General features: G+C 60.3%; 3 protein-coding genes and 2 non-coding genes across 11 annotated transcripts in view; 3 read left to right on the top strand and 2 right to left on the bottom strand.

Moving 5' to 3' along the window:
- Positions 1-35: 35 nt before the first annotated feature.
- Positions 36-9,174, top strand: AGRP (agouti related neuropeptide). 3 transcript variants are annotated; one of them, XM_025154207.3, is made up of 4 exons: positions 36-443; positions 7,519-7,697; positions 7,812-7,906; positions 8,888-9,161. In XM_025154207.3, the coding sequence occupies exons 2-4, from the start codon at positions 7,523-7,525 to the stop codon at positions 9,080-9,082; spliced, it is 465 nt and encodes a 154-aa protein (XP_025009975.2). In that variant the 5' UTR covers positions 36-443; positions 7,519-7,522; the 3' UTR covers positions 9,083-9,161. The 3 variants fall into 3 exon arrangements, with proteins under 3 accessions (XP_025009975.2, NP_001385172.1, XP_046755485.1); NM_001398243.1 differs by lacking the exon at positions 36-443 and adding an exon at positions 6,709-6,781 and having other exon boundaries at positions 8,888-9,174; XM_046899529.1 differs by lacking the exon at positions 36-443 and having other exon boundaries at positions 6,711-7,697.
- TRNAK-UUU lies at positions 147-219 on the top strand. The gene has a single exon. It is a non-coding gene; the product is annotated as a tRNA-Lys (tRNA).
- LOC100859696 (SNF-related serine/threonine-protein kinase-like) lies at positions 314-4,784 on the bottom strand. Of its 4 annotated transcripts, none has more exons than XM_015279202.4 (6): positions 3,230-4,784; positions 2,018-2,159; positions 1,708-1,920; positions 1,453-1,590; positions 1,044-1,368; positions 314-420 (listed from the first exon to the last, which is right to left on the bottom strand). In XM_015279202.4, exons 1-6 carry the CDS (start codon positions 4,131-4,133, stop codon positions 415-417), a joined length of 1,728 nt encoding a protein of 575 aa, XP_015134688.2. In that variant the 5' UTR covers positions 4,134-4,784; the 3' UTR covers positions 314-414. The 4 variants fall into 4 exon arrangements, with proteins under 4 accessions (XP_015134688.2, XP_025010071.2, XP_025010072.2 ...); XM_025154303.3 differs by having other exon boundaries at positions 314-1,368; positions 3,230-3,859; positions 4,723-4,784; XM_025154304.3 differs by having other exon boundaries at positions 314-1,368; positions 3,230-3,828; positions 4,723-4,784.
- Positions 3,314-3,373, bottom strand: MIR12219 (microRNA mir-12219). Its single transcript, NR_161972.1, has one exon. It is a non-coding gene; the product is annotated as a microRNA mir-12219 (primary transcript).
- Positions 9,175-9,990: 816 nt separating the features above from the next.
- ATP6V0D1 (ATPase H+ transporting V0 subunit d1) overlaps positions 9,991-15,748 on the top strand; it is a 24,759-nt gene continuing 19,001 nt past the window's right edge. The window contains exons 1-2 of one of the 2 annotated variants that reach the window (XM_015279135.4): positions 10,058-10,220; positions 11,984-12,049. In XM_015279135.4, the coding sequence (XP_015134621.1) occupies positions 10,091-10,220; positions 11,984-12,049 (196 nt within the window). In that variant the 5' untranslated portion in view covers positions 10,058-10,090. Of the gene's footprint in view, positions 10,221-11,983; positions 12,050-15,748 lie in introns of both variants that reach the window. The other variant, NM_001293311.3, reaches the window with a different exon arrangement.

Here is a 15,748-nt window from a genome sequence, read left to right as displayed (position 1 = left end):
CGGACGGTGGCCGCGGGGGGACAAAAAGGCCCGGCGGGGCGGGAACGCGCCCGCGTCCCTCAGAGCGGCGCCCCGCGCCGTCCCTCTGGCGTCGGCGCGGGGTCCTCGGCGGGCCGTCACGAGCGCCGCCCGGCAGTCCCACGTGAGCCTGGATAGCTCAGTTGGGAGAGCATCAGACTTTTAATCTGAGGGTCCAGGGTTCAAGCCCCTGTTCAGGCGCCGCTTTATCCTTTATCCTTCAGGCGCGGGCGGCCGCCGGCGCTCCCCGGCCCGCCCTCCTCCCCCCGCAGCCCCGCAGACGCAGCCCGAGCCGTCAAACCGAAGCGCGGTTTATTGCACCGACGAACTTTGCTTCCCGGCGGCTCCCATCCATTCAGCGCAGCCCGGGCCGGGCGGCGGCCCCGCCTCGTGCGTTCATTTCTTGCCAGCAAGAAAACAAAGAGGTAATAATAAATAGGAAGCGCGTCGTAAGGGGGGGGGGGGGGTCGGGCGGGGGGTAACGGTGCGGGTTGGGGTCGCGCGGCCGCGGGAGCGCGGGCGGGGGATAAAGCCGTCGCTGTGTCCTTACATTAAAATAGACTATTTAAAAAAATCCTTTCTGGTAGTTAAAAAACGGCCGCCCGCCCGCCCGGCTACACGACGTGGCAGCAGTTGAACTGCCCCAGGGGCAGCAGCCCCTCCTTGGGGCCGGGCTGCAGCTGGAAGGCCAAGGCCTTCTCGCACAGCGGGAACCGCATCAGCCGCTCCCTCAGCCCGCCGCTCTTGCCCTTAGCCGGGTCCAGCTTTATCGCGTTCTCCGCCTCCCCCTCGCCGCCCCCCACCCCCCCCTCGGTCCGCCCGCCGGGCGCTCCCGGCCGCTTCTCCTTCGGGCCCGGCCCGGCGGCGGGGTCGGCTCCCCTTCCCCCGGGCTGCCCCGGGCCCTCCCTGCCCTCGGCGGCCCCCGCGCCGCCCCTCCCGTCCCCCCGCGGCCCCGGAGGCCCTCGGGCTCCGCCGGCACCCCGGTACCCCGCCCGGCCCCCCGGCTCGGCCCCCCAGCCCAGCACCTCCCCGCGGCACGGCGGCCGGCGGGCCCCGGCGCGGAGGAAATCCCGCATCTGCTCCTGGTTCAGGGAGCTGCTCTTCCTCTCCATCGCGCCGGGCCTGCACTCCTCTTCCTCCTCCTCCTCTTCCTCCTCGCAGATCTGCTGCAGGGCCGGGGTGCTCTTGGTGATGGCTGTATCGATGGTGGGGGCCTTCAGCAGCACCCGGGGCGGCTGACGCCCGCGGCCGCCGTCCCCGCCGCTGGGCTGGGAGCTGCCGGGAGCCTCCGCTGCGGGCCGGCAGCCCTCAGTGCCGCCCCCGGGGCCGAACGCGTCCGAGAGGTCGGTCCTGAGCGTGGGGAAGGGCGGAGGCGTCAGCACCCCGCTGTGCGGGGCGGGGAGGGGGCGGCGGCGGGGGGCGGCCGGGGCTCACCTGCTCTGCACCTGCTTGGCCAGGTCGTAGAGGAGGCTCTGACGGCGGCTCTGCTCCTCCTGCTTCTCCCGCAGCATCCTCTCGGCCAGCAGAAAGTAGGTGGCCGTGATGTGGTTGTAGCGGTCGGCCTCCAGCGCCCTGCGTGGCACCGGGAAGGGCGAGCGTCAGCACCCGACGGCCGCGCTGCCATCGGCACCGCCAGGCCTCCCACAGCATCCCCCCCACACCCCCCCACACCCCCCGGCCGCCGCTCACTCCTGGATGGTGTCGCGGTCGGCGATGTGCCCGCACGTCATGGCCTGGATGATGATCTCGTGCTCCTCCTGGGACACGCGCTTGTGCGAGGTGAGGGGCAGCAGGCAGCGGCTGGCGGGGGACGGATCCACCCCCTGCAGCCACGCGTGGCCCTCGATCTGCTCCAGGGAGGCTCTCTGCCGGGGGTCCCTCTGCAGCATCCTGGAGATGAGGCTGCCCGGGGAAGGGAGGGACAGCGGGATGAGCACGGCCTCAGCCTCCCCCCAGCCCCCCCCCGGCTCCCACGGGGACAGCAGGGAGAGCTGCCTACTCGGAGCACTGTGCGGAGACGTGCGGGGGCACGGTGTAGCGGCAGTCCATGATCATGGTGAGCGTCTCGCTGTCGTTGGCCTCCTGGAAGGGCGGCTGCCCGCACACCAGCATGTAGAGGATGACCCCCAGGCTCCAGATGTCTGCAAGAGGAACAGGAAGACGAGAGTCACTAAAGCCCCTCAGGAAGCCAAAATGTGACTGCTGCGGTCACGCTGCCACCCCGTTGGGAAGGGTCCCAGCTGGCGGGGATCGGGGAACCCTATGGGACACGGCACTTCAGCCTCCTCCCCAGCACAGATAGGGATGGCTGCATACAGGCGCTGGGAGCCCCCCAAATCTGGCCACGGGTCTGGAACCCCATAGGGACGGGGCTCCAGCACGCACCCGCAGCCCTCACCTCAGTGCAGCCCCTCTGGAGGAGGTCCCCAGAGCAGGGTAGCAGCGTCACCGAAGCTCCCCCCACCCCAGGCGCTGCGTCAGGCCTACCCTAGCTGCACAATCACACCCCAAATGGGCCGCCCTGTGCCAGCCCTGTGCCAGCTGCAGCAGCACTCATCTTCACGTGCCTCCTTGTGACCGCACGCAGCCCCGCCGCAGAGCCGGCCCCGTGCGCAGCTCCCGCCCCGCCTGGCAGCCCAGAGGCTGGTTTTCTTCCTATTGCAAAACCGCTTATTTTTAGGATGCTGAGCTCTCCCTTCATACCTTCAGCTCCTCAAGTGCCTGCGCATGTTAAAATTTCTCATCCGTGCCAGTCTCCTTGCTTGAGTTGCTTTTGCAGAGCCACGTCTTCGTGTTCCCACCACCCCTCCGAGCCCTGACAGCTCTCGGCTTAAAATCCTTCCCCTCGCCCCACGCTGAAGCCGGGCTGTTTCCTTGCAGAGCTCCAGCGTGTTTTGCCCAGCCCTCCTGCCCCAGCTCCCCGCAGGGCTGGCTGGGCTCCCAGCCCTCCTCCTCCTCCCATGGCCCAAAGCACCGGCAGGAAGCGCCCGGAGGAAACTTTGGGAGCTGGAGGCGGCTGCATCCTAAGCAGGTTTCCTTCCCCCATCCAACTGCTGCCGGGGCCACGCTGCGCTCAGCCGAGCATCCCCGGGGCAGGATGTGTCCCGCGGGGCTCCGAGGATGCCCGAAACGCCGCAGGACACTGAAACACAAGCCCACGTGCGTGCCACGATGAGAGCACAGGAGGCACGGGAGGCCTCCAGACCCTTACCCACGGCCGGAGCATCGTACTCATCCCCAAGCAGGATCTCCGGCGCCGAGTACGCCAGCGAGCCACAGCTGGTGGTGAGCATCTTGCCGGGCTGGAAGCGGTTGCTGAAGCCAAAGTCCGTCAGCTTGACCACCCCCTGCTCCTGGAAGAAGACCACGTTCTCGGGCTTGAGGTCGCGGTGCACCACGTGCAGCTTGTGGCAGTAGGAGATGGCGTGGACGATCTGGGCGAAGTAGTGCTTGGCGCGGGGCTCGGCCAGGCCGCCCTCGTGCCTCATGATGTGGTCGAACATATCGCCGCCGTCCCCCAGCTCCAGGATGAGGTAGAGCTTGGCGTGGGTGTCGATGACCTCGTAGAGGCGCACCACGTTGGGGTGCTGCACCAGCTTCATGCAGCGCACCTCCTGCAGCAGCTGCCCCGCCGCCTCGCCCGCCAGCTTGCTCTTGTCGATCACCTTGACGGCCACGCGCTGCCCCGTGAAGACGTGCCTCGCCAGCTTCACCACGGCGAAGTGGCCCTTACCCAGCGTGCGCTCCAGGTCGTACAGCCCCGCGATCTTGCCCTCGGCCATGGCGCCGGGTGGGGACGGGCATCGGGCGCTGCGGGGCGCAGGGTGCTGACAGGGGGGACCTGAGCACCCCGACACCCATCGTCCCGGTGCACGGCGGCCCAAATGGACCCCGCGCATCCCTACGTCCCTCGGCGCCCCAGCAGCCCACCGCTCCACCTCCAGGAGCTCAGCACCAACGTCGCCAGCACTGTTGGCACCCCATTGTGCCCACCCGCCCATCCCCAGGCACCCCAATATCCCCCCCCCGGTCCTCAGCATCCTGGGCACCTCAGCACCCTGTATCATAGAATCATAGAACCATAGAATGGGGTTGAAAAGGACCACAGTGACCATCCAGTTTCAACCCCCTGCTGTGTGCAGGGTCACCAACCAGCAGCCCAGGCTGCCCAGAGCCACATCCAGCCTGGCCTTGAATGCCTGCAGGGATGGGGCACCCGCAGCCTCCTTGGGCAGCCTGTTCAGTGCATCACCACCCATGTCCCCATGCACCACAGCACTGTGCTCTTCAGCACCCCGAGCACCCCAACAGCCCCACTTCCAGCACCCCCCAACCCTGGGCACCCCAGCAGCACTCCGATACCCCAACCTCCTGATCCCCAGTACCCCGGGCACCCCCATATCCCCCGACCCTCAGCACCCCGATATCCCCCCCTCCGGCACTCCAATCTCCAATCCCCATCGAGCACGCCAAAACGTCCCCCTCCGCTTCCCAGCACCCCAAAACAACCACGGCCGTCCCAACCTATAGCGCCCCAAACCCCCCAACCTCCGCACCCCCAGCGCACCCCAACACAACCACCGCACCTCCCACCCCACGCACCCCATTCCCCCGGGACCCCCAAACACCGCTCCCAAACCCCACATCCAACCCCCCCAAGTCCCCCCCCCCCCCCCCAGGTACCCCCGGGGGTCCCGCACTCACCGCACGGCGGAGCTCGGGGCCGCGGGGCTGCGGCGTCCCGGTGCGCCCGCCCCGCTGACGTCAGTGTGCTCCGGGCCGCAGCCTTAAAGGGCCCCCGTCCCCTCCCGCACCCCCACCCCGCAGCCGGGCTGAGGCCGGGCGCAGCTCATCGCACCCCGCTCGGCCTCCAGCCCGCTCCTCTCCTTCCCCCCTCCCCTCCCGCCGTGGTTAAGCGCTGCCGGGGGGGCTGAATGCCACATGACGCGGGGCTGCGGACACGTGCGGGGCGGCCTCGCTGCGGCCGCTCTTTTCCTGGAAGCGATGCGGGCCGCTCATTTAGCTCGTTACCCGCCCGGGGCCGCTCACGGAGCAGGCGGTGCTCCCGCAGATTAAAAAGCTCTCAGCGCTCGGCCGCCTCGGCGATGTTAATGCCTTCCCAGAAGCCCACAGCCCGTAATGAGCCCCGCTCCGGGCTGGCGTCACTGCTGCGGGCTGGGGGCACGGGAACGGGGTCTGCAGCCCGCTATGGCAGCAGGGGGCTGCGCAGGGGGTGCTGAGTGGGTGTCGTGTGTGGGGACCCAGCTGGGTGTACGGGGCGGGCATCCCAAGTGGGTGTGAGGTATGGGCATCTTAAGTGGGTGTGAGGTATGGGCATCCCAAATGGGTGTGAGGTATGGGCATCCCAAATGGGTGTGAGGCATGGGCATTCCAGATGGATGTGAGGCATGGGCATTCCAGATGGGTGTGAGGTATGGGCATTCCAGATGGGTGTGAGGCATGGGCATCCCAAATGGGTGTGAGGTATGGGCATCCCAAATGGGTGTGTGATATGGGCACGCCAAATGGGTGTGAGGTATGGGCATCCCAAGTAGATGTGTGATATTGGCATCCCAAGTGAATGTGACATATGGGCATCCCAAATGGGTGTGAGGTATGGGCATTCCAGATGGGTGTGAGGCATGGGCATCCCAAGTGGCTGTGTGATATGGGCACCCCAAGTGGCTGTGTGATATGGATGCTACAGGTGGGTGTGAGGTATGGGCACCCCAAGTGGCTGTGTGATATTGGTATCCCAAACGGGTGTGAGGTATGGAGATCCCAGCTGGGTGCAGGATGCAGGGATCCCAGCTGGGTGTGGGGCTGCAGGAGGACCGATGTGAGCAGGGTGGATGCAGAGGTGCCTCCTCCATCCCCGCCTGGCCCCGTGGCTGTGGGGCTGGGGCTGCAGCAGGCTCACTGCAGCTTCCTTTGGGTTTGGGTGTGGTGCTCGAGCACCGAGAAGCCAAAGGAACCACATCCGCACGCAGCTGTGGGACACAGCACTCATCCTTCCTCCTGGGCTGCAGCTGAGGCCGGGATGCTGAGCGCTCTGAGGCTGCGGGTCCTGGAAGGGATGAGCGAAGGAGACGCAGTCAGTGCCTGGAGGATCTGCAGCTGGGCGGTGGTGGGAGCAGAGGCTGTAATGGGCTCTGGACCGTGGCTGGGCTCGTGCCAGGAGCAACAGGGCTTTCTCCAAAGCGTGGAAAAGGATGAGGGACTGGGGCTGGGTGCGCTCGGAGGCTCCTCTGGCATCAGAGCTGCTCCTTGTCGTGGCCTTGCTGGCTCCTGAAGGCTGCAGATGCGTGTGGTGCTTAGAGCAGGCTTCCCAGAGCCGCAGGGCAGGGGCTGTGCTGGTGGGAGAAGGGGACAGGGGCTGACGTTGGGGCAGAACCAGGCGATGCATTGCTGCTGTGTGAGGGCGCAGGAGGAAGCTGAGCGTCCCTGGGTACCAACACAGGGACAGCATCGCTGCGTAGGATTGCTTGGAGTTTGGGACGAGTGGGCTCCAGCTCCTGGCTGCAGCCCCACGCAGCAGCACTCCATCCCACCCACGCCCCGCTGGTGCTTTGCCATCCAGACAAAGCCCCGTCTGCAGCAGAGCCCACCTACCTGCCGCTTAGCGGGGTCATGTGGCCGAGGCACTTAATTAACGAGAAGCAGATATAAGTTCCCGGCGAGATGTGGGGAGGGAGGACATCGAGGCAGAGCGACTCCGAGCGAGCCCTGCAGAGCGGCGCCTGCAGCCCCACACCGGCCAGAGGTCAGTGGGTCTGCAGGGCAGGGGCTGCGGAGCGGGGATGGGGGTGGGGAGCATTCAGGACAGCCCACTGAGTGTCCATGGCGCGGAGTGGGGTGGCACTGTGGGGTGAAGAAGCTCTGGGTTCCCCTGTGAGCGGGGGACAGGAGGGGAGAGGGGCTGGTCCCGCCTGGGGACATCTGGGGGTGCTCCTGGCAGCACGACTGGAGGCTTTGCATGAAAGCACTTCTGTCTTCTTAGGGTTTTTCGGGGTAAATGTGTGGCACAGAGGTGCCGCAGCGTCTGCAAGGGCCTTTGCTGTCACACGCAGACCTGAAGGTTCCCTATCCATGCCCACTCTCTGTCAGCTCCACATCGCCCTGTAGTGATCTTCCCAAAGCCCCACTGTTGTCTGTTGTGCCCCAACCCCACGGTGGCCTCAGCCTCTCCATTGCGGGAGCTTTCACAGAACACAGGGATGTCCCGTGGCCTTTTGGGGTCAATCCTGTCGCCGCAGCTCCAGCTGCAATGCCCAGTGCAGTGCAGGTCTCCGGCTGCAGCCATAGGAAGCTGCTCCCATCCGCTCACCACGCTCCTGCCCACGGTGTTGCACACCTGTCTGTAAGATTGGCTGCCAAATACCTCTGGGGAGCACCACGGAGAAGATGGCCCAGAGTTGGGGTGCAGGAAGGCACCCGAGCCGGCAGCACTGCCGGCAGAGGGGCCGGGCTGATGCTGGCCGGTTGTGCACGTTGCCCCAGGACCATGCTGAACGTGCTGCTGCTGTGCTGTGGGCTGCTGCAGGGGATCCAGGCCATCCTCACCTCGGACCTCAGCCACAGCCCCCTGCAGAAGATGAGCGCCGGGCTGGGGGAGGCAGACAGAGCCCGCTACCCCAGCCTGCTGCACAAGGCCAAGGAGGCGTCGGTGGAGCTTGCTGGTGAGTGCCACGGTCCCCAGCCCTTGCTGGGACAGCCAGGTCCCCAAAACTGAAGCAGGGAGCCCCTGCTCAGCCCGCAGTGCCCACCTTGCCCAGCCTCTCTCTGTTTCCTAGGAGCTCTTCCCAGGCCAGACTTGGATCAGATGGCCCTGGAGGTGCAGGAAGGTGATGGTAACCTCCTGCAGAAAAGCAGCGTGCTGGAACCGCAGGTAACACACCAAGAGCTTACGTTTTCCTAACAACACCCCAAACGGGGTCAGGCTCTGAGCCACGTCAGGCTTCTCTGTGCCCCGGGGTGGTTTGGAACAAACACTTCACGGGATGCTGCACAGGAAGGGAGCATCCCTTCGCTGCCTGCTGAGGAGTGTGGACACGCCGGGAGTCAGGGAAGCTGGAAGTGGGGGAGCCAGGAAAACCCCTCTGTTTGGTGTTGGCCTTCAGGGATGCTGCTGCAGGGGCTGGGAGGTGAGCTGGCTGGAGGCAGGCGAGGTTTCCCTGCTTCACTTCCTAAGGAACTGTGGGAACCCAATCTTCCCACCGTGCATTTCCGTAACGACAAGTGGGCGTGAAACATCCTCTTTCAAAATTGCTCCAGCCAGACCAATTGTTTGGTTAAAAATCAGAGCGGACCGTGAGGACACTTCCAGCCAAGGGGAATAGGAACAGTGAATCAAGGGTCCTTTGGGAGGAAATGCCAACATCCCTTCCTCTTGCAGTGCGTAAGCAACCTGTCCCTGCTGTCCCTGCAGAGGACCAGCCTTCCATCTCAGGGGCGGATGGAGTCCCGAGGGGTTGATGGATGAGCCACTGAAGTGATGCAGGGCATGGGGAATATCCCACGATGAGAGACTGGAGAGACCAGGGTTGTTTTCCTATGGACAGACAATTAAAAGATCCTTGAAGGGAGGTAACCTCGAGGGGAAGGAAGGCTTCAGCTGGATGGGAAGAGGGGAATCCCAAGCAGGTCTCCACAGATGATGCCTTAGGTCCCCTGAGCAGCAAGCAAAGCATGAAGAGGAGCTGGCGTCGCCAGGGTCCAGCACCAAGTGTCTTCTTCCAGGAGTAAGCTGAATTCTGGATATCTCAGCCTCCTGTTCGAGATGGAAGTGCCTCAGGCTCTGGGCTCTCTAACACAGTTCTTTGGCAGCGGGGTGGGCCATGAGCACTCCCTCTCCTCCTCTCCCCTGCAGGCATTGTCCACGGCCCTGCAAGCTGCAGGCAGGGAGGAGCGGAGCTCCCCTCGCCGCTGTGTCCGCCTCCTGGAGTCCTGCCTGGGCCACCAGATCCCCTGCTGTGACCCCTGTGCCACCTGCTACTGCCGGTTCTTCAACGCCTTCTGCTACTGCAGGAAGATCAGCACCACCTTCCCATGTGGCAAGAACTAGTGCCTGTGCCACAGGGCTGCCCGCTTGTCCCCACCGGCCTCCCCCTCTGCGGCTCCAATAAAGCAGCAGATAGATAGCACTGCTGTTGCTGAGTGTGGGTGTGGGCTGTGCTGGGTGCTGGGCTCGTGCTCTTGGGAACAAGGGGATGCGGGACGTCCTTCCTGCCCAGGGAACACATAACGGTGAGGTTGGGACTGTGGGGGTCACCGAGTGCCACCAGGCTTCAGCAGGGCCACCTAGGGCTGTGCTCAGCATGTCATAGAATCACAGCATGGTTGTGCTGGGAGGGACCTCAAAGCCCACCCAGCCCCAACCCCTGCGATGGGCTGCCTGCCCCACAGCTCGGGCTGCCCAGAGCCCATTCATGGCCTTCAGTACCCCCAGGGATGGGCACTCACAGCTCTAAGCAGCAGTGCCAGCGCCTCACCGTCCTCTGAGGGAAGGATTTCTTCCTGACACCTAACCTATAGTCCCACTCTGTTAGTTTAGAGCCATTTTCCCTTGTCCTATCACTATCAAACTGTGTAAAAAGTCAGCCCCTCTCCGGCTGGTAAGCTCCCCTCAAGCACTGGAAAGCCACAGTGAGGTGTCCCCGCAGCCTTCTCTTCCCCAGGCTGACAAAGCCCAGCTCCCTCAGCCTTTCTCCACAGGAGAGCCGCTCCCGCCCTCTGGGCCTCTCCGCGGTCCCCTCTGCACCCCCTCTCCCATCAACCACAGGGTGTTACCCCACCCAAACAGCTCAAACACTCCGAGATGGCAGCGAACACAGCTGGGGAGGGGGCCACGACAGCGTGAAAAGCCTTAAAGTCACGGCTGAGGGCTCAGGGAGGGGTTCATAGCACCACCCCCGCACTGAGGGACGACGGAGCCGCTTCACCTCACACCACCTCAGCCCTCCCCACCCGCGCAGAGCCCGCCGGAAGCGGAAGTGGGGCACCGACAGCTGCGTCACGTGAGCGCGGGGTCACGTGAGGCGGCGCCGCCGGTCCCGTAGCCGCCGTCGCCATCATGTCGTGCTTCCCGGAGCTCTACTTCAACGTGGACAACGGCTACCTGGAGGGGTTGGTGCGCGGCTTCAAGGCGGGCGTGCTGCGGCAGGGCGACTACGTCAATCTGGTGCAGTGCGAGAGCCTCGAGGGTGAGCGGGGGGGCGCCGGGCCGGGCGGAATCCCCACCCCTTCACGGCCAAGGGCTGAGGGGAGGGCCTGCTCTGAGGGGAGGGCGGCTAAGGAGAGGGCCTGCTCTGAGGGGAGGGGGGCTGAGGTGGTGTGGGGGACTTTGGGGTTGTGTCAGGCGTTGCTGTGTGTTTCCAGACCAGGAAACCTGTTTGCTGCCTTGAGGCCAGCAGTGAGGAGATTGGCATAGCCTGATCCGTACCTGAAGTGTGTAATGAGCTTCTGATAGGAGCAGGCAGCACGCAGGGGGCTATCGGCAGCTTTGGAGGCATTTCTTGTGTTCAAACCAAACCAGCACTGCAGAGTTTGGTAAAGTCGGAGGGGAACTGCCCTTCCCCTGTGAGCTTTGGGCTGATCCTGCTTCGGCCACTGTCTTCTTTATTGATCAGAGTGTACAAAGCTGGGGTGGTTTTATATTGCTTGTCACCCTTGGCCAGCTCATCCTGACCAGTCTGTGCTAAGCTGCTCCTCTGTGCCACCGCCATATTTAATGTTTGTCACTCATAGGTGTCAGGAGCCCGGGTCAGCAACCCACCTCTAAATCATGAGGTCCAAAGCCAGCTTGTTGTGTGGAGATAGGTTAGAACATGTGTCAAGATGTCCATTGTTTTCTTTTTGTCAATGGGAGTATAATTAGAATCATGGGGTGGCTGCCCCACCAGGTCAGGTTGCCCAGGGCCTGAAAGAGGGTTCTGGGAGGTGTTCCTGCTGCTCTGCTGGTCAGCAGTCTTGGCAAGCCCTGAACTTTATCACTGCAGGCTTCTTCCTCTTTGGGGTCTTTCCGTATTTACAGCTTCTTTTTTTTCCCTTCCCCCTTTTTGCATCCTGAACCAAGTTGTGTAAACCTAGCTCTCTCTTGGAGCGGTTTTCTGCATGTGAAAGGAGTCAGTTTGGACTTCCCGTATCACTGCTCTGGTTTTGTTACTGTCTCCTCCAGACAGCTCTGTGGTGGCTGCTGCTGTGCTCAGACCATAACAGCTGTTCTGAGTTCTCTGCTCTTCCTGTTCCTCCTCAGCTTTGCTTTCTGTATTCCTGCCTGATGTGTTCCTGCTGAAGGCTTTTCCTTCAAGGGAATGTTGCTCGTGATCACTCATGTAGGTCTGTGGTCAGTTTCTCTCCTCTGTCCCTACGGTTCTGATTTTGCTGTCTTACTTCCAGTTTTCTGTGCTCTGAAGGCTTTAATGTGAATTCTCTCTGTCTGCACTGAATCTACGTAGTGACAGGTTATTGGTAGCCAAAATGAGTAGTTAGGCACAAAATATTCCTGCACTCTCGTCCGCTTTCCTGTTCTGCCTTCGCTGCCTCTTGGTGTGACACCAGCTCTGCAGACTGTCCTCCCAGTCCTGGAGCAAATGGTCACCTCTGCTGGGGGGAAATCCTAAAGAGCTGAGGCTGTCTTGGTGCTTGCCTAGGGAAGGATCAGCTCTCTGTTAGGACTCAAGCTGACAGCTTGGTGCTGCTGGATAGAGAAGATCGTGCTTTTCTGTGTGATCCTTTGTAGCTCTCCCTGTCTGATAGCAAAGTAAGCTGATTAAAACTCTTGCTTCCTGCTGAGACAGCTTGCTGCTGCCTGAGGGAGCCGTATAGCTCAGTGCGATCAGGCTGGCTCCTGAGCTGGCTTTATAAAGGGCTGGGAGACACGGCCAGAATCGGAGGGAGGGCGTAACAGCTGTTTTGGCTTAAGCTTTCTCTGGAAATTAAGAATATGTTTAATCCTTTCTTTCAGCACCAGAAGTCCCGATGCTTTGGCGGTTCCTCAGACAGGTCCCTGTGCACTGGGTACCTCTGCTGGGTACGCTTGGAGCTTGCTGCAGCCAATTCCTGCTTCTGACACAAGGTGTCAGTGAAGGACTCGGAGCTGTTTTCCTCTGCCTCCCTTGTGCAAGCATAGGTCTGCTGCGCAGAATTTGCCTTGGCTAACCAAGCTTATGACTCACCTAGATTCCTGCTGTCAGATGGGTACTGTTCTGTCTCCAGCTCCTAGAAGCTGCCATAGCCTCTTAGAGGTCTGGTATCTGCTCTGCAGAATATTAAACTGTTGATAGTGTTTGACAGCCATGCCTCTGTAGGAATCATAGGCTCGTTTAAATCAGGAGGGACCCTTAAGGGTCATCTAGTCCCAACCTCCTGCAATGAGCAGGGGCACCCACAGCTCCATCAGTGCTCAGAGCCCCATCCAACCTGATGTTGGGTGTCTGCAGGGATGGGGCACCACCAGATCTCTGTGCAGCCTGTGCCAGCTGCCCTTTGGTGCTTGTGGCGTCTCCATCAGAAGCTGAAGAGCTAGAGGTAAAGCAGTGGTGGGGAAAGGGCTGCAGAAGTCACTGCTCTGTGTCCAGTTCTGGTGTGGTGTAATTTGCTGGCTGGCAGCTGAGGAGAGGTGGCACCTCACTGCTACCAGTGTGGTGCAGCCACAGTAAAGGTCTTAAATTCTGCAGAAAATGAATGGTCTTTGGGCATTCCTTGAGTCAGATTTCAGAGAATCCATTTCAGAAGCATCTGAGGTGGTTATAAACAGAAGCAACAAAGGGAACAGCAAGAGCTGCGGCCTTCTGAAGGAGATGTGGGTGATGAGCTGCTCTGCGGGCTGCTGCACAGTCCCTCCCTCTGTTACTTTGCTACCTCAGGCCTGGGAGGTGGCAAAGCAAATTGTAATTTCTATACATGCAGCATCAATTTGGGAGTGCCTGAGCTGAGAGGTGGTTGCTGGAATTACACAGCATGGCCATCTTGAGCACTACTGCAATGAATACCTAGCAAGAAGAGGATGATGATCCATTGCGCTGTTGTGCTCTCGCATGGAGCAGCTCTGTGGGGGCTGTGACCTGGCCATAGTTTACCCAGCTTGGTGGGGGAGAGAACAAAAGCAGCATGGTAATTCAGGAGCTCCCTTGCCAAATGCTGGTTCAGTCTGTTCTCAAAGTGCATGAACCACTGGGAGAAATGCTGGAACAGGCGAGCATACCTCTCGGCAGCAAGCCCTGGGCTGCCAACACACAGCAGAGGGGATCTCAGGCAATTGCTGCTGCTGCCAGGTCTGAGCTGTGCTGGGGGCTGAGCTTTGGGAGAGCCTGAACCTTGTGCTGGGGGGTGCTTTGACTCAGGGTTTGTAAATCCAGTCCAGTTTTTGGAAAACAAGTTCTGTCCGCTTGGATGCTGAGAGATGCAGAGGAGGTCAGTTCCTGTAGCTTGTGGCTGGCCTTCCCTGTAGAAGCTGTTTCCAAGTGTTATATAAACGTGGCCCCCGTTCCAGCTTCGTGCTGGCTCTTGTGCTGTGGCGTGGGGGCAGCCCCTTGCTGAGCAGACAGAAAGCAGTTGGTGGGGGCCTGCTCTGAGCTGCGGGTGGTGGCACTGTCCAAGCAGAGCCTGGTGTGCATCAAGCTGCCCTTTTCAGTCCATTAGGCCCTGGTGGTGGCTCTCTGGCATCAGGTGAGCAGGCAGCAAGGTGGATTCTTGTAGTGTAGAAAGTAGGAACTGAGCTGCAGTGGGTGGTGGCACTGGAGCTGTGTGTCAGAGCTGAGCGCTTTGGAAGTGTCCCCACTGAAATAAGAACTGATAGGACATGCAGTAGCTGCCTTCTCTCCAAGCTCCCCAATAGAGGCAACAAAATCATGTGACATTTGCACAGACTCAGCTTTTGTGAGGGCTCTGAGCAATGACAGAGCTTAGAGTGCTACTGATTTAAACTGGGATGGGGATGTTTAGATTGGATATGAGGAAGAAGTTTTTCACCCAGAGGGTGGTGACGCACTGAACAGGTTGCCCAAGGAGGCTGTGGATGCCCCATCCCTGCAGGCACTTAAGGCCAGGCTGGATGTGGCTCTGGGCAGCCTGGTCTGCTGGTTGGTGACCCTGCATATAGTAGGGGAGTTGAAACTTGATGATCATTGTGGTCCTTTTCAACCCAGGCCATTCTATGATATGATTTTATGATTGTCATCAATAACAATTCCACGTGTGCCAAGCTGAGCTGAAGGGCGTTCTGAGTTTGAGTATAATCCAGTTTTAGGGTGTTTGACTCTGTGATGAGGATCATAGTGAAAACTCCACTGTCACAGTTATCCAGACCAGGTTTTTCCCCATCTCAGAAGTTCACAGTGTCTGGTAGAATGAAGCACAGCTGTTAACTGTGTCTGGAGAGCAGAGATCTGGGTGAAGTTTCTGCTTTGCTTCAACCATGGTGCGTGTTGTTGGGCAGGGAGCTCTCTGCTGCATCCAGGATTCCTTATTAAAAGTAAATGGAGTACAAAACTCTCCTGGAAACGGCTGAGAAACACAACAGAATGGAGTGCTATTAAGTGCCTGGCCTTTCTTTCCCCCCTCCGTAACCACAGTCTGTTTCCTGTGAGACTCAGCAGTGGTAATGTCCTCTTAGCTGAAAAGCACTGGGTCAGAAATGTCTTGCGAGATCCCATTGGGAATACCCTGAAGAATTGGAATCTGCCTGAAAGCTGTCTGACCCTGCTGCCCCTCTGGATGAGGCCAGTGTCACGCTGTGCAGTACAGCTCAGCTTGGAGCTCAGCACCCGGAATGCTGTCCAGCTTCTGCCTGTAGCTGGATGTGGTGTCAAAAGAGCAGACTCCTCCAGCTAGGCTTGACTCATACCACGAGTATGTATCTCTTAGCATGTGCCATATATGTATGGTGTGTCCTGCTCACCCTGCAGTGCTGAGGACTCTGCATCAGAGAAAGCAGGGAGCAGTGCCTTGGTTTATTTATTTATTTTTCTTGTTGATGGCTGTTTGTTTTCTCTGGACGGTGCGTTCACATCTGGTTTGGCTAAACTCTTCCAGCTCTTCTCTTTTCCCCATAAAGGCCTCGAGTCCTGGGGAGGATGCTTGCCTAGCTGGCCCTTGGAGGTGAAGCTGAAGGGAGATGAACATGATGTACCATCACAGCTAGTAATGCTGTGAGAGATGGGACTGTGAGACGTTCCTCAGCTCTGGATTCAGTTTTTCCATAGAGATATTTGAGCCAAATGCAACTAAACAGGGCTTTTTGTCTTGACAGAGCCCAGCAAGTTGCAGCTGCTTGTCCAGAACCACAGCATGGTTGGGCACCTGACCTACAGTGAGGGCACCAGCAGGGAACAAAGCTTTCTTCAGCCTGTAAAGGGAGGGGAAGGTTTCTAGCCTTGTTCCTCCATCCAGGGCAGGGAATGCCTGCTGTATGGGGTGTGTTTAAATGGGCTTCATCTTCAGCCCTTCTGAACCTCTTAATGCCTGACTTCACCCACGCAATTAGTAGGATCCACTTGATGATGCAGTGACCTGGCTGCTGTATGATCTCAAGGTTTTTGCCTACTTCTTTTTGGCTCTGAAAGCATTTCAGATGCCTCCTGCCTCCCATTCAGCAGTACCAGAGGAGCCCTGCTTGTTCGGTGCAGGTGGCTTCTTGGCTATGGAAGCACTGAACGTCAGCTTCCTTAGGTACGCTCATCAAACCCCCTGAGCCCCCCAGTACAAACCCTGTGGAGTGGAACTGTGCTTT

Source organism: Gallus gallus, chromosome 11, assembly GCF_016699485.2.
Source record: "Gallus gallus isolate bGalGal1 chromosome 11, bGalGal1.mat.broiler.GRCg7b, whole genome shotgun sequence".
NCBI classification, from domain to species: Eukaryota; Metazoa; Chordata; class Aves; order Galliformes; family Phasianidae; genus Gallus; species Gallus gallus.
This window is presented reverse-complemented; position numbering and strand designations above follow the sequence as displayed.